General features: G+C 39.7%; 2 protein-coding genes across 2 annotated transcripts in view; both read left to right on the top strand.

Annotated features, from left to right (window-relative positions):
* LOC149781141 (kynurenine/alpha-aminoadipate aminotransferase, mitochondrial-like) overlaps positions 1-25,260 on the top strand; it is a 292,699-nt gene that overhangs the window by 32,503 nt on the left and 234,936 nt on the right. The gene's annotated exons all lie outside the window — the stretch shown is intronic.
* Positions 16,649-25,260, top strand: part of LOC149781143 (kynurenine/alpha-aminoadipate aminotransferase, mitochondrial-like) — a 50,812-nt gene continuing 42,200 nt past the window's right edge. The window contains exons 1-4 of the mRNA XM_089934717.1: positions 16,649-16,900; positions 17,772-17,854; positions 22,687-22,783; positions 24,533-24,659. Coding sequence (XP_089790843.1) covers positions 16,754-16,900; positions 17,772-17,854; positions 22,687-22,783; positions 24,533-24,659 — 454 coding nt within the window. The 5' untranslated portion in view covers positions 16,649-16,753. The remainder of the gene's footprint in view (positions 16,901-17,771; positions 17,855-22,686; positions 22,784-24,532; positions 24,660-25,260) is intronic.

Genomic DNA, 25,260 nt, shown 5'->3' with positions numbered 1-25,260 from the left:
AGGCGGTAAAAAAAGAGCTACTGATCCTATTTGGAGTGTTACCACACATAACATATCAACGATAACACGATCAACTGGTAGACCACCGATCTACAGACTGGATTCAACTGCTCCTCAGCGCGGATTTGCACGCGAGCAACTACAAGTGATACCTGACGATACTCAATTACCCCCGCGTGGTCTTAACTAGCGCCGTTGCGTCTATTACACCCAAGACAAGTTAACCTCACATTGTTTTTAACATGACCGAGACTGTTATCGATTCTGTCCACGGTAAATTGGCGAGCGTCTTTATCCGAATAACGTCAGCGCATTACACAATTACAACTCGCGCAGTGATTATTCTGTTGTTGTCGTAACGCAATTATTAATTCGGCATCAATATCAAAACGCCGCTGTTTTTTTTATCCTGTTGGCGGTAACCCGAGAGTTTTCTATCAATGACGCTTGCATCGATAGTGTCGTTGTCGTTGGTGACTCCGTCAGTGACTCCGTCACCGGCTTCGTCAACAACAATTCTTCGAAGCTGATTTATCCTTCGTACTCGGGACACTGCAAGATAGACTAGATTCGACCATTCGATGCGATTATCAACCATCCAAACAATTGTGTCCGTGATGGTTAGTCCCTGCGAGGAATGTATTGTTGTTGCGTATCCTAGCGTCCACGGGGATTTATCAGCACGTAGCGCGTCCTCGACGACACCGATATCAACGAGCACGATATCATTCAGCACGAGAATTTGTTTTTTTGCCCCCGACGCTGTCGGGGCTGGAATTTCAACTTCAATGTTCTGCCGCCGTGTGTCCGCGGGTCTATAACATAACGGCAATGAACGCGTTGGAAACTTTTCTTTATGCAACGCAAACAACTTCCGCTGAAGTGTGTCTCTGACTATCTTTCTACTCGCTACAATCAAATCGTTTGGTCTCCATGTTTCCCAGAATTCATTTAACGGCGTTTCCGGAATCACCTCGCGAATTATTTCACATTGAATTTTATCCGGCTGTAATCTGATTAGTTTTTTAACCTCGCGCAGTTGTTCATCAAGTGCTCGATAATCAGTATCGGTTTCTTCATAATAGTCTACGAACCCGCTCAACCAATCATGTGGACCCTCGCCGACAAATGGTGGTGGTTGGCCATGGTCCCCACACATGATTACCGCTGTATTCGCGCGCAGCAGCCACTCAAGAAACATTTGTAAAGTATCTAACGAAACAGTACATATCTCATCCCAGATGATAATGTCGGGAATAAATTTTTCACCCATTCGATCAGGAGTCCACTCACCGCCGCTGTATCGAAAAAAGCTGTGATAAGTAACGGCGTCAACATTTCGTTGTTTTATCTCTCGCGCTAGTCTATGGGTCGGTGTAAGCACGATTATACTTGCCCGCGTTCGAAATAATTCAATTGCCCGAGTCGTCTTTCCCGACCCGCCACAGCCGCTTAAATAAACTGTTTTGTGTCTACAAATTGGATCAGAACACGATGGTGCATTAGACCATTCTGACAATTTATCACCGCTTAAGTAGTTGTTCTCAACGGTGACATCTGCTGACGGGGAATAATCGCGTCGTATTTCATTTTTAATTCTCCATGTACCCCAACTCTCGTCCGGACTAGTAAACTCGGCTACGTTTTCCTTATACGCTACGTCAACATAAAACGAATCAACGGCTACTCTAACCGCGGTATCGGGGAATCTATTTATCATCGAGAATAAATTTATGCAAGCATAACCCAGCATAGACGCCCTCAAATGTGGATACGCCGGGCTGTCTCCGTCGCTGTAGGTAACAACTGTACCCAACCTCGTTCCATTGGACAAGAAAGCTGTTTTGCAGTTCACGTATCTATCTTTTGCCACTGCGTCCTTGATTACGAAATCATATTCTGCGTCATCTATAATCAGCCGTGAGCAATATCGTTTGTAGTCGTGGTTTTTTCCACCTTGTGTGAACTTACCAATTATTCTTCTACCGAGATCTTTTGCCTCTCTGTTTCGTTGGTTAAATATCCTCCTGGACCATTCGATGATATATTCCTCGTCGGCATCAATGTTTTTTCTGGACTCGTCAATTATGCTATCTAGACGCTCCGGTTCTGGTAACCAGACTTCAGTCTGCGCCCGGTATGATATAATTGCGTCACTGACAATCAACGAAACTAGTATGCTACAATCAATCATATACCGTAGCAGCGCTATTGGCAACCACTTCTTTTCAGCCATGTGTCTACCGATCCAAATATAGCAACAGCGATGGAGTCCTGCCGCGAATTCAAATGATACTATGCGAGCGAATCCGGTTAAATCAAAATCAGGCAGTGGTCCATTAATAGCAACACGAGTCATTTCATGACTGGGGTGTCCAAATCGTCTAAAGTACTCAGCGGCGGATCCATACCCGAGAAAACTCGCTGGATAACAGGCAACCATATCAACCGAGATCATAGCGTCGCGGTTGTATTCAGTGTTCCAAAGTCCACCGTGATAGTATTCCAAACAACTGGATTGTACATCCGGTAGAAATTCCCTGCGCGTTGGTCTCCACGCATTTTTCCTTGCTGCAACATGAGCTACAACCGATGGAATCGTAAAACAATTTGTTAGCAGTTGTTCATCATGCTCTTCAAATTCCATGGCGGTTTTTTTCATCCTGTTGTGAAATGCTTCAGTGCGATATAATTCGCCGTTTGGTCTTACAAACTGATCAAAGGTATCCGCATCGTTTTCAGCGCTGCGAAGTAACCACACTGATACAGGGTCGTTTTTACACAAGTAGGCAATAGCATCAAATAGTTTCCTCTCCGCGAGAAAACCATCCCTGGAGAATTGTTCTCCCAGGAATTCTTCGGGTATATACTTTACTGTTCTATCCCGTGGAAATATTGTGATCGCGGGCGTCCATGCGTGTTCGTTATGATCAATAATTTTGATTGGGGCTCCCTTCGATTTATACTTCGATTCGTATAATACTTCACCGGTTATCGTTGTAACGGTTATTGGAAATCTCAACGACGTTTCTAATCTCGCTATGTCGCTGATGGTCGCTCCACGCTCTTTTACGGTTAGTTCCCACTGGTTGATTTTGCTACGTCGTAAATCAGTCAATTTGTTTCCTCGACATGCATTTGTAAAATGCTCTATTATTCGTTCTGCTACACAATTTATCCCCGTTGACTGTTTCATCGGTTTCAGTTTTCCGATATCAGGTTTCTTATTTAACGGGTATATTCCATAAACAACTGCTGTTTCAGGATACGCTCGTTCATAGTATGGTCTGTCAATTCCGGTTAACAACCCCGGCTTGGAGTCGCGGCTGACAGTGACTGTTTTCTTGTCGCTGAGAACTGGTTCAAATTTATCACGTATGATCCAATCACCTGATTCCACCCGGACAATGAATTTTACTCTGAAGAAATACTTTTTACCGTCAAGTTGTGATATTATCGTTGCTGCGCGGTTGTCGTTCATGGTAGCATCAACAACACCATCAATTCGAAATGTTGACCAACTATGAGATGCACCATCACGTTTGAATTCATTGATACAATCGCGTATTTTACTCAATAGGGTTTTATCGTTTATTAACGCTTTTGGTGTGTCCTTGAGGACTCTATCGAGATTGAACTTAATATTTTTCCAGGGCTTAATTACTGCTAATCTCTCAAACTCATCCATATAATTAAAACAAGTATTTAAATAAAAGAATATAGTATAATGAATAAATGCAAATGGTTGATGATTGGGTCGACAACCCCGTGCAATAAATCATGCAGAGGTGAATTCTGCGGGTATCATTTACAAAGCGTTCGTAATGGCTCTCTTGGCCCCCTCCCGTGCTTGGTTTGCCACGTTGGTGTAAGAGGAAAATCGCAGTTGTGTATCAATTGTGGCGGAAAGCGATACAGAGAGTTAAAGCGTTATTACGATAAACGAATTAAAAACGCCGTCATTGACCCCACCGCCGACTCCGTCCTTGACTCAGTCAAGGACAAAATCATCAAAACTCCTCAAGACTACATTGAAAGGTTTATAATTAAACCAAATAATGAATTAGACAAGTAGTATTATTATACAAATGGACCAAGAGTTCAGACCTCACCCTGTGTTTGTTAATTACGAGACATCTCGCGACGGCATTGTTAGAAACCGCAGACTGAAGAAGCCGGTTGGATGGAAAAATAATCAGGGGTATTTGATGTTTGGTGTCGGAAAAAAGAAGTATTTTGTTCATAGGGCGGTATTTGAAGCATTTAACGGATTAATCGAGAATGGGCTTGTTATTGATCATATTAATAATAATAAGACTGATAATTCTCTTACAAACTTGCAAGCTATCTCGCAAAGTCAAAATACCAAAAAAGGGGAAACTGGTAAATACTCAAAGAAAGCAAAACCCGTAAAGTCATTTGATACAACAACTCACGAGGAAAAAATATTTCAGTCGATGAATGAGGCAGGAAAATATTTTGACATTTGTATCGCCTCAATACGAAGAGTAGCAGAACGAGTATATCAAACAGCGATCTCAAAAAAGACGGGTCACAGAATTCGATTTTCATATATAACATCAAAGGGAGATAACTCGTTTTGTGATAGCGTCGCATGACAAGAGTTATGTCCCTTGAAGTCCAATTAATGTTGCGATTAATTAATCATTTTACGATGAAAACTAATGAAATACACGCTGTTATCTAACAGCTGTATTCTTTTTTTTAATGTTTTATTTGAGTATTTGGTTTCATTTAAATGCCGTGAAACACCATTAATAAGTATTTAAGGATTCAACGATTCAAGGGAATTCAAATTAACACACACATTGTGACTGACGCCGCTGTATTAGTCACTTTATATATAAGATGACTCGTTATAAGCCTGGGGCTTTCGAAAGCCAATTCAACTAATCAAAACTAACCCACGCTCTTGACCCGGGCGTGTGGTTGTCTTTTGTTCATGCAACCGGGTTAATTTAATTGGGTTGCTTTTGATTGGTTGAATTGGCCGTAGAGTTCCGCCCCGCCGTTTTATGTTTGTGCTGTCTTGTGCCGTCCCATCATCCATCAATCATTTCATTGTAAATATATTCATCCTTAATTAAGTACATGTAGTGATGTCCCCAAGCATATCTTCTGGGCGGTCTACGATGACGTTTGTCACCCTAGGCCTCCCTCCCGGAGATGTATGTTTGGGGTTCCAAGATGTGAATGTCCTTAATTAAGTATATATGTATGCCTGTAATCTGCCACAACACTCGAGTGGAGATTTACGGCATTGTACTGTCCATGTATGCCTGTAATCTGCCACAACACTCGAGTGGAGATTTACGGCATTGTACTGTCCATGTATGCCTGTAATCTGCCACAACACTCGAGTGGAGATTTACGGCATTGTACTGTCCATACAAAAAACGGAGTCAAAAATGACCCCCAATAATTTTATTAAACTTAACTTTTATTAAATTTTAACTTAAATTTTATTAAAATTTTTGATATTAGAAATAAGATGTTTATAAGAATATGGATTCCCAAGACATCAATAATATATTAACTGAGATTTCAAAATTAAAAAATCAAGGAATTGAATTATCTGATGGTCTCGACAGTGAAAAAATATTATCCGATTATGAGATTATTAACGAACAGTCGAAACGGGGGCGTTTTACCCTGGCCCGCGAGTATTTTTTATAAAACGATTACAACATACGATTAATGAGAACCTGTACCACAATGACGCAAATGCATTCATTGGACTATTCACTGCCGTTGAAATAATACGAAAAAAACTCGGACGTGTTTATGAACGACGCCGGGAGATTTCTAGTAAGATCAAAAACATTAGAAGGATTATAGACGAAAACTCCGTGGAGCCCCCGATGGTACACTCGGCGGAAAATTAGAAAATTGCGGATCAATTTACAATAATGGTAGGTGAATCACTTACTACTCGGCTATCCAGAGAGCGGCTAGCAGCGCTTAAAAAGTTTATACCGTTACGAGACAGAGTGAGAGAGAAACTTCAAACGCGACAACAAATGCAAACCGATTTTGCTGTTGGAAGCTAACAACTCTTTGCCCCGGTAACTAAAGCGACTAAGGATGTTACAGCGGCAACTGTACCCGTTCTTGGTGCGCTTGAAAAGATAGCGGCAGAGACAAAACAAACAAAAAGGTCCTTAGAAACACTCCCTGCAAAAATAGCGGCTGCTACTACACGGAGGCCACCACCACTCGCTATAACCGAACCACAAGAACCTTATGTTACAATGGCCGACGAGGAAGAATTAGGTGCTACTGCGAAAGAACCAGAAGAAGAAATACCCGAAGAAACACCCGAAGAAACATCGAAAGAAAAAAAGAAAGAGGGAAATATACCCCGTAATGTTCTTAAAAAGTCCGCAATAGATCAAATTAGAGACATCGACGACGATGAAGAATTAGTTAATTTTGTTGCTACAACATCAACTAAGAACATTCGAGATGAGTATATCAATGAAGGTTACAAGAAAAAAATAACCTCGACGGAGAACTGGGCAAGAATAGTGTATTTAGCGAATAAACATAGAGAAGCATTACCACATCGTGGTGATCCCGATTACGATAAATTCCTCGAGAAAGTTAAGAGTAGAACGCCAAAAAAAGGAAAAGGATACCCTGTTGGTAAAGAATCCTACGGCGTTACCTGCCCTAATAGTGTTCTCAGTGATATATCACGGCTAGAGGTACTAATCGGAGGAAAACGAGCCGGAAATAACTCTACGGAAATAATCAATGAGGCCGCTGATATTTGCAAGCGGTTATTTGCAGGCGGTATTATGGACATTAATGCATATCGAACGCTCATAGACGAGCTCGTGGATGATTAATTGGAAAACTGGTGTTTTTAATAAGGATGATCATACACTACAACCACGATAAACCAGTACTCGTCTACGTGGTAAACTCGCGATTGCCTGTTTACCGCGCGTACTATGGAGATGGTCTCGGTAGCACCATTGCGGGGTTATTTACAAGAATGGCTCCAAAAGTAGCGCCGTTAGCCAAACAATTAGGAATGAAGGCTATTGATGTTATTCGTGATAAGGGAATTAGTGTTATTGGAGATGTTGCCGGAAGGGCGTTTTCTGCCGCGCGAGACAAACTAATGTCGTTGGTGAAATCTAAGAGAAAAAAACAGAAACCACCGGTAATGCCATCAACGACAGTGATGCCTGCAAATGTCAGTAAAGTAATAAATAACGCCGTGGAAGAAAAATTAGAGTCGTTGGCGACGACTCAGTCGTTGGCGACTTCGCCATCAGCCGATGCGGCAACCAACGCGCTCATGAACGCGATAGCGGGGAGTGGTTTAAATTCAAAGAATTTACGACGAAAAAATCGCAATTGAAAACATCAACATGATAAATAATAGAATGTTTGCGCGTACCGCTGATCCCGCGTTTGATATGGATGCCCCAGTGCGCAGGGATGATTCTGTCCGTGATTATCAATATTATTCTTATTATGCAGCGCAACCTGACCTACGATCGCGAATTGAACTTCAAGTCCAAGATACCAGTAAATACTTTCTGCCGTGTGAAGCGTTTATCGAAATTGAGGGAGAACTCGTGACAAATGCCGCCGATAATGCACCATACGCAAATGACCATCGTGTTCGAGTTGGCTTCGTCAACAACGGTATCATGGCGTTATTTGAGAGCGCTAGATATCTTATTGACGGGCGAGAAATTGAATCAATAGAACGCGAGGTTGATGTTGCAACGACGATAATTGGGTTAGCGAGGTATTCAGATGATTATACAAGATCGGCGGGCCCATCTATAATGTTCGCAAAGGACTCCACCAATAACGCTGACCATCTTCAGTACATCAACGTGCTGGTGGAAAGAGATACCTCAACTGACCCACAGGCTGAATCAGCCAACCCAGACCGCAGAGCAAGACCGGGCGCTGAGTTCAATATCATAAAAAGTACTAACGATAATTTTAATCTAGGGTTTGCAACACGAGTAGGGATGTTGCAAAGACCACGCCGACAGTTTTCATGCGCGATTCCACTCCATCACATATTTGGATTCTGCAGAAATGTCAGGAAGGTTATCTATGGGGCTAAGCATACAATCGCGCTGACGCGAAGGGGCGATGATAACAATGCAATATGGCGTGCTGCTGGCGTCGCTGCCGGTAAAGTCGTTTTAACTAAAATGGCATTGTGGATGCCGGTGCTGACTCCATCAGTTACCACGGAAGCACGATTGTTAGCATTTATGGAACAGGGAGGGAAATCGCTGTTGAGTTGGCTAGCGGTAACAACTGATGCTAAAGAGGATAACGTCGCCGATACGTTTACATGGCACCTGGCATCAAAACAGGGTGTTTCAGCCCCGCGTCATATATTCATAGCGCTACAGAATAGGGAACGATTGGGCAGTCAAGAACACAGCCATATGATATTTGATCAATTAGGAGTCAGGGATGTTTCGCTGAGAATAAACGGACAACAGGAACCATCCGAGGATATACAGCTTAATTACGGCGACAACCATATCGCACGTGTGTATCATCGATTGCTGTCGTATATGAGTCGTGATCAAAACGTCGACACTGGTTTGCAAATATCACAACTTGATTTTAAAAACCAGTATCCGATTTATTATTTTTCGCTGGAACATCTTGATTTAACGAGACAATCCGTCGTTGATATACACTTCCGAGCTCGTATAGCCCCCCCGGGTGGTGTTAATTACAGAGCGGTTGCTGTCATTCTCAGCGATAAATCAATGCTGCTAGAAGGTGTTGGTGGACGAATGAGAATCGTTGATGCGCCAGTGGAAAACATGTAATTGAAAGCACAAAACGCGTTTACAATAAAATGTCGTATAGTGTCGTCAGTGTAGAGTTGACTGATGGTCAAGTCAAGAAATTACGATCAAAGTCGGCTAAACAATGCGGGACCGCAATAACGCTGAAGCCGTCACAGATGGCGGGTGGTAATCATAAGATATCGTTGACGGCGCGTCAAATAAAACATTTCAATGATGCGATGAAGAATAAAAAGGGTGTTCAAATAGATTTTTCCGCCGCAGCAATTAAAAACATGGAAAAGACCGGTGGGATATTTCCGCTGTTAGCTGCGATTCCAGCGTTGATTGCCGCGGCCGCACCAGCAGTGGCTAAGGCGGCGGCGTTAGGAGCCGTTGGTACCGCGGCGGGAATGGCATTGAAGAAGGCAACCGGGAAAGGCTATAAAAAAAAACGATCCGTGGCCGGAAAGGGTCTAAGACTACCGGGAACCCCGTATTCATGGTACTCGGGGAAGGGTCTAAGACTACCGGGAACCGTTTATTGACTCGGGAGTCAATGACTCCTGAGTCTATGACTCCAATGTCTAATTTTGATTTAATAGACGCCGCAAACGCGTTAGCGATAAAAAACTTCAGAGGTGTTTTTATGAGGGATCAATTACCGGCGGCCCCAAGGAATACTGAAACAGGCATAATTAACCTCGATGGGTCCTCCGGAGCGGGAACTCATTGGGTTGCATACGCGATTGATCCGCGTGCAATCGTCTATTTTGATTCATACGGGTTAGCCCCGCCGAAAGAGTTCATGCGATATATCCGGGCGTGTTCAGCCCGGGTTTTTTATTCCACGCTGCCAACACAGCAATTGAGTGACCCGCCGATATGTGGCCGTGAGGTATTGAACGTACTCGCGGCGATTTCATCATCGCGGAAACCACCTCATGTGGTTGTAAACGAATACACTAGTGGGGTCGTAGAAGCTCAACGGATTTTAGAGAATAACATTTACAATAATAATGATTGATATTTGGGGACGACCGGTTTCGGCGCTGAAAGAATCCACGGAAACGGCCGCCGCCGACATAAAAAAACTAATTGAGGATGAAATCGCTGATACGTTGAATTTAACAAGTGTTGACCCGGGCGAAATAGTTGTATTTCAAGACCGCCAGGGTAAATTGAAATCCAGTAATGTGTCGCTGGATGACGTTTTAATACGACAGCGTGATGCCGCCGAGAACACTATCGTGTTGTATACCGATGACGGACGACTTAAATCAGGTGAATCCATCTTGACGATAAATGGAAAAATAAGTACACTTGGCAACAATTATATATCCGTGTCGGATTCGTTAAAGGGTTTACGTGGTGAATTTAACTTGCATGGAGAACAGTTCAGGTCGATAATAACGCACGTCGGCGAAATGCGAGACATTGTCGAAAGATTTTTTTGGGGACCCCCGACGGCAATCGAACCGAATTTTGTAATAATAACAAATGCTATTTCGGAACCTATAGCGCTGTCGGCCAATTTACCCCCGTTGCGAAAAAATGTTAACAGGATCGATGACAACTTTGATAAATTCTTTGGTAAAAAAAATACCAAACCGGATGAAATCACAATAACTATAAATGATATCACTGCGTATGGACAGGAAATAAAAACAATCAAAACTGATGTTGCAACGAACAAAAGGAGTGTAGACGTGCATGAACGGGAAATAGAAATAATTGGCGCTAATGTTGCAACGATCATAAATAATGTAGACTCGCATGGACGGAAAATAGAAACAATCAAAACTGATGTTACAACGATCATAAATAATATGGACGCGCATACACAGGAAATAGGAACAATCAAAACTGATATTGAAGCGAACAAAAAGAGTGCGGACGCGCATACACAGGAAATAGGAACAATCAAAACTGATATTGAAGCGAACAAAAAAAATGTAGACGCGTATTGGCGGGGAATAGGATTAATTAAAACTGATGTTGCAGCGAATAAAAAAGGTATAGACGTGCATACATATGAAATAGAAACAATCAAACTTGATGTTGCAGCGAACAAAAAAAGTATAACCGAGACTACACGGGAAATAGAAACAATCAAAACTAATGTTGCAGCAAACAAGAATAATATAGACGCGCATTGGCGGGAAGTAGGAATAATCAGAACTGATGTTGAAACGATTAAAGACGGACTACCGAGAGTAGCAGAGCAATTCGAAAAAATAAAAACCCCTCATGAGAACATCATCAACACAGTATACACAATTCGGCATGGATCATTCGATTGGACTCCTACACAGAATACAGTAGATATCACCGCAACTGTTAAGGGTATTTATCGATTGACACTGGTTTCAATGATGCAGTTTAATATATTATCGTCGAGTTCATCCGGGTTTAACAATACAATATCAACAATTATAGACAAGAACGCAACTGAACTGTTTACAATTTATGCCGTTGATAGAAATCTAGCCGGGGCAAACATTACATGGTATGTGGAATTTGTAGCGAATCTAAGTAATTAAAAACACTAGCTCTTTTAAAATAAAAATGACCACCAAGGAAATTGAATCAGAGGTATCACCAACGTCACATCAATATCGATTCGATACCGCAAAAGAATTTTCCGCGAACTTGAAAACGCTTTCCGAACAATACCGTGCAAAAATAAAAAAATACCGTCGTAAAATAACCGCCATCGACGCGGTCGTGTACTCGGTGTCGGGTATAGTAGCTGGCGCCGGTGTTATTTTTTCCACGGTGACCACGATAGCCCCGATCGCTGTTCCAATCGCTGTCTCCGCGATGACAACAGTTGCTGGAGTCGCCAACGCAATCACTAGGAAGATATCATCGTGTTTTCAGAAAAAACTCAACGAGTATACAGTAAAACATCAAATAGTATCCGACGCGTACTCGAAATTATCCGGGTTGATCTCGTTATCGATTGATAATTTGTTCGTATCCGATGTTGAATTCTCCACGATGGTCCAGTTGTATAGCTCCGCGATGTCAAAAATCGAGGATTTTCAACTGGAAGCCGGAACCACCTGGTTGTTGAAATTAGACACTAAAGACAACGAATAATAATAATGTCGCTGAACCCCGAAGGGTCTCAATTACTTCAGCGGATCGCGGAGAACACCACTCCGGTACAAACAAATATGATATCAATAACGTCAACGAAACCCGAATTCAGTGTGAACTTCCCATCGCCGGTTCCAGTGAAGGAAATAGCGCTGGCAAAATTGCGAGTATATCACAGTTGGCCTAATATCCGAGCGGACGCATTTAACGGACAACAACCTAATAACTCGCTGGTTTTTGCATGGACAAATAAGCCCGATGGGACCCCAGACTGGAATGAGGTTACAATACCAACTGGGTCATACCAAATAGAACAAATCAATAAAGAATTTCAACGCAGGATAAAATCGATCACAGGAAAAGAATCAAAAATCGCTATTACGGTTCATGAACCGACGTTATCGTCGACGATTGAAATAAGCACACCGGGGTGTATGGTTGATATTTATAACAGTTCAATAAGAACCATACTAGGATGGCCTAAGGAAAACCCCGCGGACTTGCACACGAATGAGAAATCGTATCATGAAATTATTACCAGTTATCGAGATAAATTATTTATTATAAAAAGCATGTTATTACCCAGTTGGTTTATATTTCAAGACGGAAATACCATGAAGTGGGAGTTTCATCATGACAAAACCCCTGAATCGGTCGTCACATTAACAGTTAATTTAAATGATATCACTGATATTTTTAGCGAGATTAATCGTATTTACCAATCACAACTAGAACAGCTACGGGAGACAAAAGCACGAAAACACGTTGAGGTGTTAAATCAACTTATATCAGACATGGAATATATCAATGAACGATTAGTTAAAATGATATCCGATAGAAGCGATAATGATAAACAAAAATTCCTAACCGAGTATAATATCACAGAAGCCGATTTACCCGATTTCAAGTTTCCAGGATACAACGCGCCAGAATTAAGAAAGTCTCTTAATGATTTTCTCGGTCCATCAACTTATATCCTCAAACACGATAACGGAGATGGTGGTAGGCATATTGCTCCATACAACGTAAATATTGCATCGGTGATAGCGATTAATCTAGTGTGTGATGTTATCGAAGGGAGTTACCAGGTAGATACCAAGCAATCAAATCAAGCTCAACAGGGATATATCCTTTATTCATTTTCACCAACAGCCCCTCCGGGATTTTTGATCATTGAGAGTCCGATTAATCCGGTCTATATGCGATGCCATAATCGGTTTTTAACGAGAATTAATTTTAGAATTACCGATCAGTCAAATAACCTAATTGATTTACAAGAGGAGGAGTTAGTGATCACTCTGTTTGTAAGATCATAGCAGCAGGGGGGGCGATGACATCGACGCGGTCGTCGATGTGCTTACCGGACGCTGACGACGCTGGGGATCGACGCGCAGAAGGTGTTAATTAAACCAAATGACGATTGGACGATCCCCCAACGACGTCGTCGTTTTTTTTTTACCAGGCGCTGACGACACTAGATCGTTGAGTTGCAGAAAGTAATAATTAAGCAAAATAACGATTGGACAAAATGTCCGATTCGCCCCCCCTGCTGCTTCTCGAGCTCAATCTGTTCCTTATGGATTCGTAACCGTAAATTTATGTTTATTCTAAAACAAGATATCGAATTGGTCTAGACAGAATATTTTGATAAAAAAAGACCTTGGTCTGTTTGTTTTCTGATTAATAAATTTATAAATAAAAAATAAAACTACTATAGCAGCAGGGAGGGCCCGACCTATAGTTGGTTACATATAATATTAGAAGCAAAATTAATAGCTCGTAGAAGCCTTTATTTATGAAAATCGGCCCTTCTTCGAACTAAGTTTTCGTAGAAGCCTTTATTTTGGAAAATGGCCTTGGTCTGTTCGCATTCCTTGATCAAGGTTAATTTTATAAAATATTTTTTTTTTTTTATGGTAGAAGCAGGGAGGGCCCTACCTATATTGGTCGTAGCAAAAAATAATAGGCTCGTAGAAGACTTTTATTTGGGAAATCAGCCCTTCTTCGAACTAAGTTTTCGTAGAAGCCTTTATTTTGTCGGATATCCTTGGTCTGTTCGCCCTTCCTGCTGCTTTATCTCTCTTTCTCTCTTTATCTCTCTCTCTTTATCTCTCTCTCTTTATCTCTCTCTCTTTCTCTTTCTCTCTTTCTCTCTCTCTATCTCTCTCTCTTTATCTTTCTTTATCTCTCTCTCTTTATCTGTCTCTCTTTCTCTCTCTGTATCTCTCTCTCTTTATCTCTCTCTTTTTATCTCTCTCTATCTTTATGTCTCTTCCTCTCTCTTTATCTCTCTCTCTTTACCTCTCTCTCTCTTTCCGTGACTCTCTCTCTTTATCTCTCTATCTCTCTCTCTCTTTATCTCTCTTTCTCTCTCTCTCTTTCTCTATCTCTCTTTCTCTCTCTCTTTATCTCTCTCTCTCTCTTTCTCTCTCTCTTTCTTTATCTCTCTCTCTATCTCTCTCTCTTTATCTCTCTCTCTCTCTTTATCTCTCTCAATATACAGCAAGTAATTACTCGAAGAGAAGAAGTAGAAGACAGAAGATACATATATTTAAACTAAATATATTTCATATTTTTTAGGAAATATGATCGACTTGAAATCAAACAATTGATAAAGTGTTACGTTTTGACGTCCTTTCAAATTCTCTCGTTCGTATTTTCCTTATGAAAATATGTCGATTTTTATAATACGTTTTGTTTTTTCTGATTTAATTTTCTTGATAAAGTGTAAATTCTCTTAGAAATATATTCCTCCCATTTGTGAGTTAATCAAATTTGTTTATACTACACATTTTAGCATTGTTCTCTTTAGAGCACAACCACTACCACCCCTCCACCATAACCCTAACCCTAACCCACAACCACTACCACCCCTCCACCCTAACACTAACCCTAACCCACAACCACTACCACCCCTCCACCCTAACCCTAACCCTAACCCACAACCACTACCACCCCTCCCTTCTCAATTGTTAAGAATCAAATTTGTTTTTGTGGAATGTGAATTTAAAAGTGGATAGGTAGGTAAATTGTTTATAAAATACTCTCATTTTTTTTCTTGAGTGACATCTATTCTTTAAATTTCATTCCATGTCCTTCCTCAAAAGATTGTGGAAACGCTGGTGGATGAAGGTAACATCGTGTTTACAGAAAGCCCAGCTTATTCTGGTTTCCTAGCAGCAGTAAGAAAGTCAGCAAACATGTGTTCCTTCATTTGTTAATTCATTCATTCACGAGAGGTCGCAGTGGAGTTCACCTTGTTAGTTTATTTTCATTCCCTTGTCGTGAATAATTTGTTAAACTTCTCTTTAAAGATTCTTAAATGACCATCACGAGGGCGTCTGGCTAATTAGTCGATTTCCATTGTCATGTATATTTGATTTAATTGTTACTGATTTAATATATATTTATTTCAATTTAATTGTTTGTTTGTCAGTTTTAAATTATTTTTTTATTTTTCCTTACATGCTATTGTAATGTAAATTTATTTACTAGAGATGCTACCTTTTCCGGAAAGTTTGACCTTATTCGTTTTAGTAAACACCAGGTGTTGACCTAGAACCTGACCTTGATTCAAAATTAGTAGCAACCACGTAAATACGTTCTATTTTTATTTTAAAACGATTGGTTGTTGTCGAGGCCATGATGGGACTACGTGTTTAAGATGTACACAATATTTTAATTTTATTTCTTAGAGTAAAATGATTGGTTTTCGTCAGGGCCACACTGGGTGCACGTGTATATTTTAACAAGTAAATAATTTCGACGAGGATCTGGACCTTGTTTACGTGAACCCACGTTTCCATTTTAGAACACGAAATATTCTTAGTTTTGGAGAGATATTCTCAGTTGGGCTCTAACACTGGAAGTTGTATGTTATACTGTTTGGAGTTATTTCACATTACTTGGATTCAAAAGGATTTTAAAAAATTTATTCTGGAAAATGCGAGTGCTCATGTCAAATTCTTGAACAAAGACAGCTCTTTTAGAAATTTATCCAGATTTCCAAAACCGGAATGATATTTCTTGTTTTAACAGGGAACTGTAGGCTTCACCACTACATATTACAGCATACGTCATCGTCTTCCATCTTGGATTCTTCGTCGGGACTAGAACTTGAAATCATTAGAACATTTTATTATCAGGATTACTAAATTTTATTCGTGGATTATTCTTGGATTATTTTTGGATTTGATTTTTAAAACCCGTAAGTTCATATTTTTTCTTCTTCATTTTTACAGAATTTTTCCAGGGAAATAAATTATTATATTTTTCAAATCTTGTTGTTTTCATTCTTTCTTGTGTTACTGTTTATTTGAGCCTAAACACGTAACGAAATACCACACTCTTGCCGTAAACTTTTTTAAAAAATTTACATCATAAAACGAACTGCCATCGGTGCAGGAAAGTATTCATTTATTTTTACGGTATTTTGCAAATGATGCCAGTCAGTTTATTATGTTGAAATGTCCCAGCACAATTATCACATCCCTTAAATGATTATTTATAAAAACACGATTGAGACAAGATCTATCATTGATTAACCTACCCGCTCTTTTGTAATTGTTCTTTCGTCGTCTTCTTAATATAACCTCTTCAAGTAAGGTCAAGCCAATCAAAACAATTATTCATCGAGTTTTGTTTTCTTTATTTCTTAAGGTGCATGGTACTTTTGCGGTTGTAGGTTTCATGTGAACGATGCCGTTACAAATATTGTCTATTTATAAAAGGCATTGCCCTACCGATGCCAGTTAGTACCCATAGAGACGGACGAAAATGGATTGATTCCTGAGGAGTTTTCCAGAGCCCTTAAGGACAACTCAACGAATTCCAACAGGAAAATGAAGTTCTTGTACTGTGTTCCGAACGGCGGAAATCCGACGGGAATGTGCTACACAGAGGACCGTAAACGACTTATTTATGGACTTGCCCGGGAGTATAATCTTCTCATTTTAGAGGACGATGCGTACTTTTTTCTAGAAAGCAAGGTCATTGCTCTTTAGATATAAACCAACATAGCAACAATGATCCGAATTCGCTACAATGCTTCATATTTCTCCCTTTATCATGCTAGTTCTATATTTCTTCTTTCTTTCATCCTCATTCTTGTTTCAGAGATTTGTCACTGTATTTCATATCTATTTTATCTTTTACCTTTTTATTTCTTTCTGTTTTCGTTCTTTCGTTTTTCCATATTTCTCTCTTGCTTGCTAGTTTCCATTTTTGTGTTTAACTCTTTTCTGCATTCATTCTTTTCTTTTCCGTAAAATACCACAGTAAAGGATTTCCACATGGGACGATAGTACGTACGTATGTATGTATGTATGTATGTATGTATAGAAAGATGAAGACATATATATGAATTCTCATAAAAGTGCACGATATGCATTGCTAATCTCATCAGATAATCTCAATGACATTTGTTAAGTTTATTATGCATGCACTGGAAGACAGCAAAACGCACATATCACATTCTGGCGACGACGTAAACACAATTCGAGCAACCAATGTTTAAGTACAGGAAAACCGATTTGCACAAAAAGCCGCTATCCGATAATTTACAGATCAAAAAATGAGATAATAAGATCATGAAGATTAAATTTGGTCATTTGAAATAGACTTTGTGTCAAGAATGAGCGATTTTCAAAATGTTAAAAACTGGAGAGAAACCGAACCATTAATCGGAGTAACTTAAGCTGTAAGTATACAGAGCAAATTTTTGCTAATCACGTATCAGAATGAACGTGCCCATTATTTTAAAGTACACCATCATAAATTTTGTCTATTTTTTTCCAATATGCAAGTCGATATGAAACTTTATTAAAGGATACAGATAATTTTATATCTTTCTTCCCACAGCCATACACGAAAAGTTTCCTTTCCCTGGACATAGATGGACGTGTCATCCGCCTCGACACTTTTTCCAAGACGATTTCAGCCGGGTAAGCCCGACTTTGGCACTTTACAAAGATTGCATCCCTTTATGGACATGTATCATTAGGTAGAAGCATATCGCTATATAGGCATTGTAAAAATCAGGGAAAAGCCTAGAAATTGGGGAAGAAAACTTATCGTGTTGCAGTCATTTTTTTTCCGTTTATCTACACATATTAAAATGTAGTTGCAAACTATGTATCATTTTGGCAGGTTAATGTCACCCAGTGGTTTGATGATATAGATTTTGGATTTATGTGAGTTGTCGAAATCAATTGTTTTATTCATTTTGTCCTTAATAGCCATCAAATACATGTTCGTAATTGTATTGAGACTGCATTGTGCCGAGGCGTGAAGTTAAGAATAAACACGTTTTCGTGAATGCAGCCTTAAATAAATTATTTTACCAGCAACACATGCGACACTGAATGCTAATGATTCACCTCCGATAATAAATCAGAAAGATGTACCCATAATAGTTGCTATGGTCAGAATTCCATAACACCAAGGCCAACAGTAGTCGTGGTGGTGATTCCACAAATAGCATTTACGACCATATATACAAGTTTGTATTTTACGAGTAGCACTGTCTTTTTGTGATTTCATGTCCAAGTTGTTGTTCCGAGTCGATTATTTATCGGTGTTGGTACATATGAAGGTCTATCACAAATCTTCTCTTAATAATGTGATCGCGACGTATAATTCATCGAAAATATTCTACTCTGCCATCCTTTAAATATGGTTAAGATAAAGGAGTTCAATTCGGACACGCACACCTTTGAGATGTGAGGTTTAGATTGATCAAGACCATTTTCGAGAGTATGAACAAGTCGACCATTTAGTAATGTTAATAAGTTTGTGGTTGCCTCCCTTCGTTTGGTCAATATTCCTTGAATTTGGCTCAGTGAAGTAATTATGCGTGTTTGTTGTTATGCCAACTCTGCAATCTTTATATCCACGTATTATCGTGTTGCATTATCATCATCATCATCATCATCAACATCATCGTCGTCGTCGTCATCATCATCAACGGCTCTTGAATTGGTTGAATTCGATTTTCGCTCTTAATAACATCTCAACTCACATCGTCGACAGACATTTTAACTTTAGATACCGTATTTTTGCCGTTGACAAACGGAGGCACAATTCTGATTTTCCCAATTTATTTGATTTCGGCCTCTCAGCAACAAAAATATCTTGAATGTCAACGTTACATATCTTAAGATTTCCAGTTTGATTTTCGGATACGTAGGCATTCGCCCGGGCCAACGACAACAAAAATTCCACTGGTAAACCCAATCAAATCCGACATATCCAGTTCTGAGTGCCGTCGGGAGGTTGAGAGTCCGTAAATGTCAATAGGCATGTTGTAAATTTTAAAAGAGTAGTTTCTAAGTGATAAGATAAAACCAACAAGTGTTTGCATGGTTGGTTAACGTTCAAGCTCTGCCTCGAACCGCCTTTATCAGGACCGTATCGGATACACTTCTGACTACCCCTAAAGCAGCCTTTATCAGTACCGTATCGGATACACTTCTGACTACCCCTAAAACAACCAATTGTGCAACTGAGGGATACATATCCGCTAATAACGATGAAATGGCTGAGAAAACTGAAATATTCCAACGGTTTTTGCATTTTGTGCCAACACTGACTTAGATAACTATTATGTCACCTACATGTTCTTTCCTTTTGCCGACTGAAGCTAATTAGGCTGTTTCAGTTAGCTGCAAGACGATAATTTCAGTTAATGTTGTCGAAGAAAGCTTCGTTTTATTCTGCGACAACCCCTTGAATTATCAAATGCTCACCATACCCGCGCAGGTTATGGAGCACAACCGGAATTCTTGTTTCCTTTGCATAAATTCGCAAATGCAACTGTAAATTACATTCGTTGTTTGCAGCTCGTCTCCACGCATGAGCACTATAACAGTGATGGCGTACTTTGGCAGCAGCCACAAAGGGATCATCACAGATAAAGCAATGTGTTGTCGTGGAAAATGCAACCACGATACAACATTGGTGGCTCAGTAATGGCTCAGTCACTCGATAACACGTTATAATCATGTCCCAGGCTCAGTCACTCCGTCGAATATGAATACAGTGTAGCAAACCCTGCGTGAGACTTGTTCAGCGTCTTGCGTTGTATGTTTATGGGCCCGCATATGGAGACATTAAAACATTCAAAGTCTGGGTATAAAACACCCGGAACTCATCTTTCATTGCACCGGGATGAAGTTACAAATGTATTGCTGGATTCTAGCGTAATTGTACGTTGCGGTTTATCACTGATTCCACCGCTATAAACGTCATAGTCGCTAATGAGCCGTTGAACGGTGAATAAATGGAGGCATCGTAGACACAAAAGCTTCTCCACCCGATCCCCTATCGTTTCCGTAAAACAACCATAAAGAGGGATTTTCCCCTACACATATCTCTGATCTTGCAACAATAACAAGTCAATCAGAATCCACCCCCATGAATAATAATAATAATGAGGACGTTGTATAGTGCCTAATCTCTAGGGTAGTTCAAGCGCATATAAGCCATAGTTCAGAGCGTATATGTCAACCTAGATACCAGAGTTAAGATCATCAAAGTTGCTGAGCAAGTTGAAGTATCTTTTATGGAAATTCAATGTTACTAACCATAACTTCGCCCAGGTAGTGTTTATAGTTTCTAGATTGGTTTTTATAATCGCTCGGGGAATGCAACGGGGACAAGAGTACCCATTCAGAGCATCGAATGACCTTGTTTTTTACATTGATCATTGCTCGCCGCGACGCATTCTTTAGTGTTATAATATAAATTGACCCACATATAGGTAGTGACGGGGAATTATGAAACTGAACTTCAACGCAAAAATAAAGACTCAATCTTGATTCTAAGTTGGTGATATTTTCAAACATATCGGGAACCGTTGCCAAAGCTTTTCTGATTTCTTCATTGATGATATAATTGTGTATTTGGTTTAATAACCATTATGAATCTACATGCATGTGATTTTGAACATATCTTCCTTCTTAAAAAAAAAATGCACATGGAAAAACAATCTCCAACTAAACAGCAGGGGTGTTTACGCGCTGTAATGTTAATATAATGTACGGACACATCTTTAAAAGAAATTTCATCTCGTCTTTATTTAGCTCGTATCAGATCGGATCGGGATAACGGCCAAATAATCTAGTTCTAGTCACTCATTACGACTTTTATGGAGCTCAGACTCGTGGATTTGGAGACGTCATGTTTTTGCGGCAGACTTAGTAACGATAACAGCTGCAACCACCTGTACTGTTACTAGCGAACCGATCGGTATGGTCAACAAAGCTGATAGGGTGACTTAACTCTGATACCACATGATGTAACGTTCTGCCTCATAGTTCACTTTTTCCAGGGCATAGAGAGAGAGAGAGAGAGAGAGAGAGAGAGAATTATTTAATTTGGATGCTACGATGTCTGCATTATAGGAGTTTATAAATATGTCTAGCACTGGGGCATCATGCCACAGACATGTAACATGATGTCCAACCCAGTCACATTATCCTGACACCAGGCCTACCAGTCCTAACGCTCACCTCTTAATGCTGAGCGCCTAGCAAGATAGCTGGCAGTACCATTTTGATAAGTTTGTGTGACTCAGCCGGGGTTCGAACCCGTGACCTCCCGCATCCGAGGTGAACTCTAACCACTGGGCCACCGGTGCCGTCGATTGATCGATCGATGGATCGATCGAGAGCCCTTCATATATGGCAATCTAAAATCCTGTTAAATTATTTTGCGATACAAAATCTTTGCAATCTGAATAACCAGTAACAAATAAATCCAAAAATTTAACTACCATATGTCTTACGCAAAGATCGGTCAACAAAAAAAAAACATATGACGTATTACTGAGTAGTGTACCAACTAGCATACTTCAGTTCGCAGCGTCAAATCCAATAATTTTACAAGATTTGGATTGTTTGCATGTCTCATATATGGAACGTGCTCCTTTAGACATAGGAAGGTTACATCTGCCAATTTTTAGTGAGTATTGAGGCCATTGATTCTAAAATATTTATTAAATTTTAGTGAGTCTCAATACATGCACTACCACTGGTATCTTCGATGTCTTTACCAGTAGCTTCACTCACTGACCACTAAACAAACGTTAGCCTCCTGAAGTTTTCTTGCACAATATCATATAGTGACCTTTAACGCTCTTTGTCATAAATTTGAATGAGTTTACGGCGTTCTTGATTAACTTATCAGGACGATCAGGTTACAATCAATAGTGTTGGTCGAACAAAAAAATTATCTTGTGTACGTAATAAACTTCTTGCAAGAGTGCTCGGATTGTTTAGCACCTGAACGTTGATGTCAACCATCATCACAAGAAGTATTTGTGTTTGTATTTGTTATGATAAAGAAGTTTTTATCACAATATCAGATAAGTGTACGAAAGATGATGATAGAAGGTTGCTTGATTACTGATCTAGGTCAAAGTCTTCTACCCGTCATGAAAATCCTCTGGCGTCTTCTGGTAACTTTGTTTGGCTGGTTCGCGCGCGAACTCACGTGCATGTACGTGTGATGTGAAGATAATATCGAGGTGTTTTGGTTGGGGACTTTAGAAGGCTTTGAAACAGATCCGTAAAAATTTCAAAATCAGTATCATCATACTACAGACTGTAACATATTCCATTCTGATAATAAAATGGCCGTTACTGACGGCATTCTGTTTACCTAATTAATTAATTGCCTCCTTTTGAATAAAAGTTTCATTTTTGTTTTGATGATGATGATTATTATTATTATTATTATTATTATTATTATTAATTATTATTATTATTATTATTAGCTTAAGAACTGGTTTTCTCAGCGGACCTAAACCAATAGTGGAGAAAGCTATTATGGCCATGCAGACATCAAGCCAAAATTGCTCAGGTGTATCCCAGGTAAATGTATGTCTATATGTCTGGCAGTGAGTGGGGACAGGGTGATATAAATAATCAATATGAACTCGAATAATCATTACGGTTGCGTATAGATATTGGAACAAAAAACTATTATGACAAACCTTTCTTACTTCAAGGCAAGACAAGTCCTAGTTTTTCCACACTCTGCAACCATATCCTTATAAATTACCAGAGGAATGACGTATAATAACATATGTGGACACAATGAAACAACCGAGAAAACGACTCAGCTCAGTAATTGCAGCAGTCGCTTAATTGTAAGCAAACATACAGCGAGTTTTGTCGAGCACTAGTCCACCTTCCGTCAGTTACTTTGTACAAGAGAAGGTATGAATATGTATGTTCTCATAACCGTCTTAATCAAAATGCACATTACAACCGTTCACATAGATTTAAATGGATACAAGAAAGGCTTAAATTCAGAATGCTTTCTGGTTAATTTCCTAAGCACCCCTGTGCTCACTAATTTTTTGTTTCACCAGTCTGTTTCTTATGTCAACGTTACACTTAGCTTGGCTTAACAAAAGGTTGTTGGCCAGGATAACTTTCACAATATCGTTTTGAAGTACTCCTGTAATAAAGGGCATGCCATTTATTAAGGTTGGACATGGTCGTGTCTATTTCATTTTGCTCTTGATTTTAAAAATGAAGCCATGAATTTATATTGGTTGATACTTCTGATGCAGATTTTGGAAGTGAAGTTTCCAACAAAGAGATACTATCTCATCCAGTTTTATTTTAACTTTCACCCGCCATTTATACGTAAACGAGAATGCCAATTAAAATTGATAGAAGTGTCACAGTGGTAGAATCTATGTAAACTATTCTGACGCCAGAACACTGTTCTAACGTAGATGCAATACATACGTGCCATTTGTCGAACAACATATTTGCAACTTTCTGAGCATGCGTGGTTTGCTTCCGTCTTCTCGCTCATCTAAACTATCACATAACATTTTCGGCAAATTCAACGAAAAGACAATAGGTGAGGTTGATACCGCGATTCTGTTATGATGACCAGTGTAAAGAAGTGTGACAAAATTATATTTTGAAAACGCCTTTGACAACATTTTTGTATGATTATGCAAAATGTGGCCAACAGTAATATTTGCAGATTAAGTATGCCAGTTACAGTTGCGTCGTAGGTGTAGGTTCCTATTTAAATTTCCACTGATTAAACACAACTTGTAATAATAAGACTCACATCCTAAACCACAATCTATCTATCTATCTGTCTGTCTATATGTTTGTCTGTCTTTCTCTCCGCCATCCATTCGTCCGTTCGTCCATCCATCCATCCATCCAATTTGCCATCCCATTCCATCCAGACCGCTCCGGTGGCGTAAGTGGTTACAGCGTCCACTTCGGATGCGGGTTCGAACCTCTGCCGAGTCATACAAAAGACTTATAAAAATGGTACTCGCACTTGCCTCGCTTGACGCTAAGCATTAAGAGGTTAGTGTTCGGACTGACCAGCCTGGTGTCAGGATAATAAGACTTGGTGAGACATAATGTCACATGTCTGCGGCATGATGTCCCAGCGCTAGACATCACTATAAACTGACACACTGCAGACATCTTAGCGATATAACTAAACTTGTTAAAGTTACGTTATAAATCTAAATCAGACACCAAAACCCATTCCATTCATTCATCAGTCCATCATATACGCAGTTCATACACAAGCGTTACGGTTGTCTAAAACGTAGACAATTTGTTTTCTTACAGACTATACTTATGGCAGTCCTCCAGCACATGGGACACGATGGCTATCTGGCACATTGTGAAAAGGTAGCAGAGTTTTACAGAAGAAAAAGAGACTTGTGCGTTCATTTTGCGGAGAAACATCTGAATGGTACAATTCTACTTCATGCATTTAAAATAGTCCCACATACCTCTAGGCCTTTTTTTTTAATGCTACAGGTTTTGAAGTATGCGCTAAAAGTATATAACGTATTGTCGTTTAGAAATATGCATTCACAAACTTCCAGATATTTTTTGTTCAAAAGATATTACTTTCTCACATTTTTAAAAACCTTTTTGTGATATAACTGGTCAATGCACCGGATAACGTCAAACAATGATAGTCTGGGATAATTAATATTTGAGACATTGCATATCATACAATTATCATGAATAGCTTTGTTTATATAGCACAAACAATAAAGTGGAATGTATTATGAGATTCAATTAAAGAAAAAGCTTGCACCTGGACCAAAGGAAATCTTATATATAAACCAAAATAGTTCCTGCTACCCTCAATACCGTGAAAATACATACATTAATCTTTTCGAACTGATTCTGCTCTGAACGGTTGTAAATATGATATCGCGTCTCTACTGATATTACACCAATCTTTGCTAGCCAACGTTCCGATAACCCTATCTACGCCATGGCGGATCGAAAAGCTATATTGGTGCTTTGTCCTTGCGATATCTATTCGATGTTACGTGATG

The sequence above is a fragment of the Sinohyriopsis cumingii genome, chromosome 15 (assembly GCF_028554795.1).
Source record: "Sinohyriopsis cumingii isolate HCF-2022 chromosome 15, ASM2855479v2, whole genome shotgun sequence".
In the NCBI taxonomy this organism is placed as follows: domain Eukaryota; kingdom Metazoa; phylum Mollusca; class Bivalvia; order Unionida; family Unionidae; genus Sinohyriopsis; species Sinohyriopsis cumingii.
Note: the sequence above shows the minus strand (reverse complement) of the source record. Positions and strands in the feature narration are given on the sequence as shown.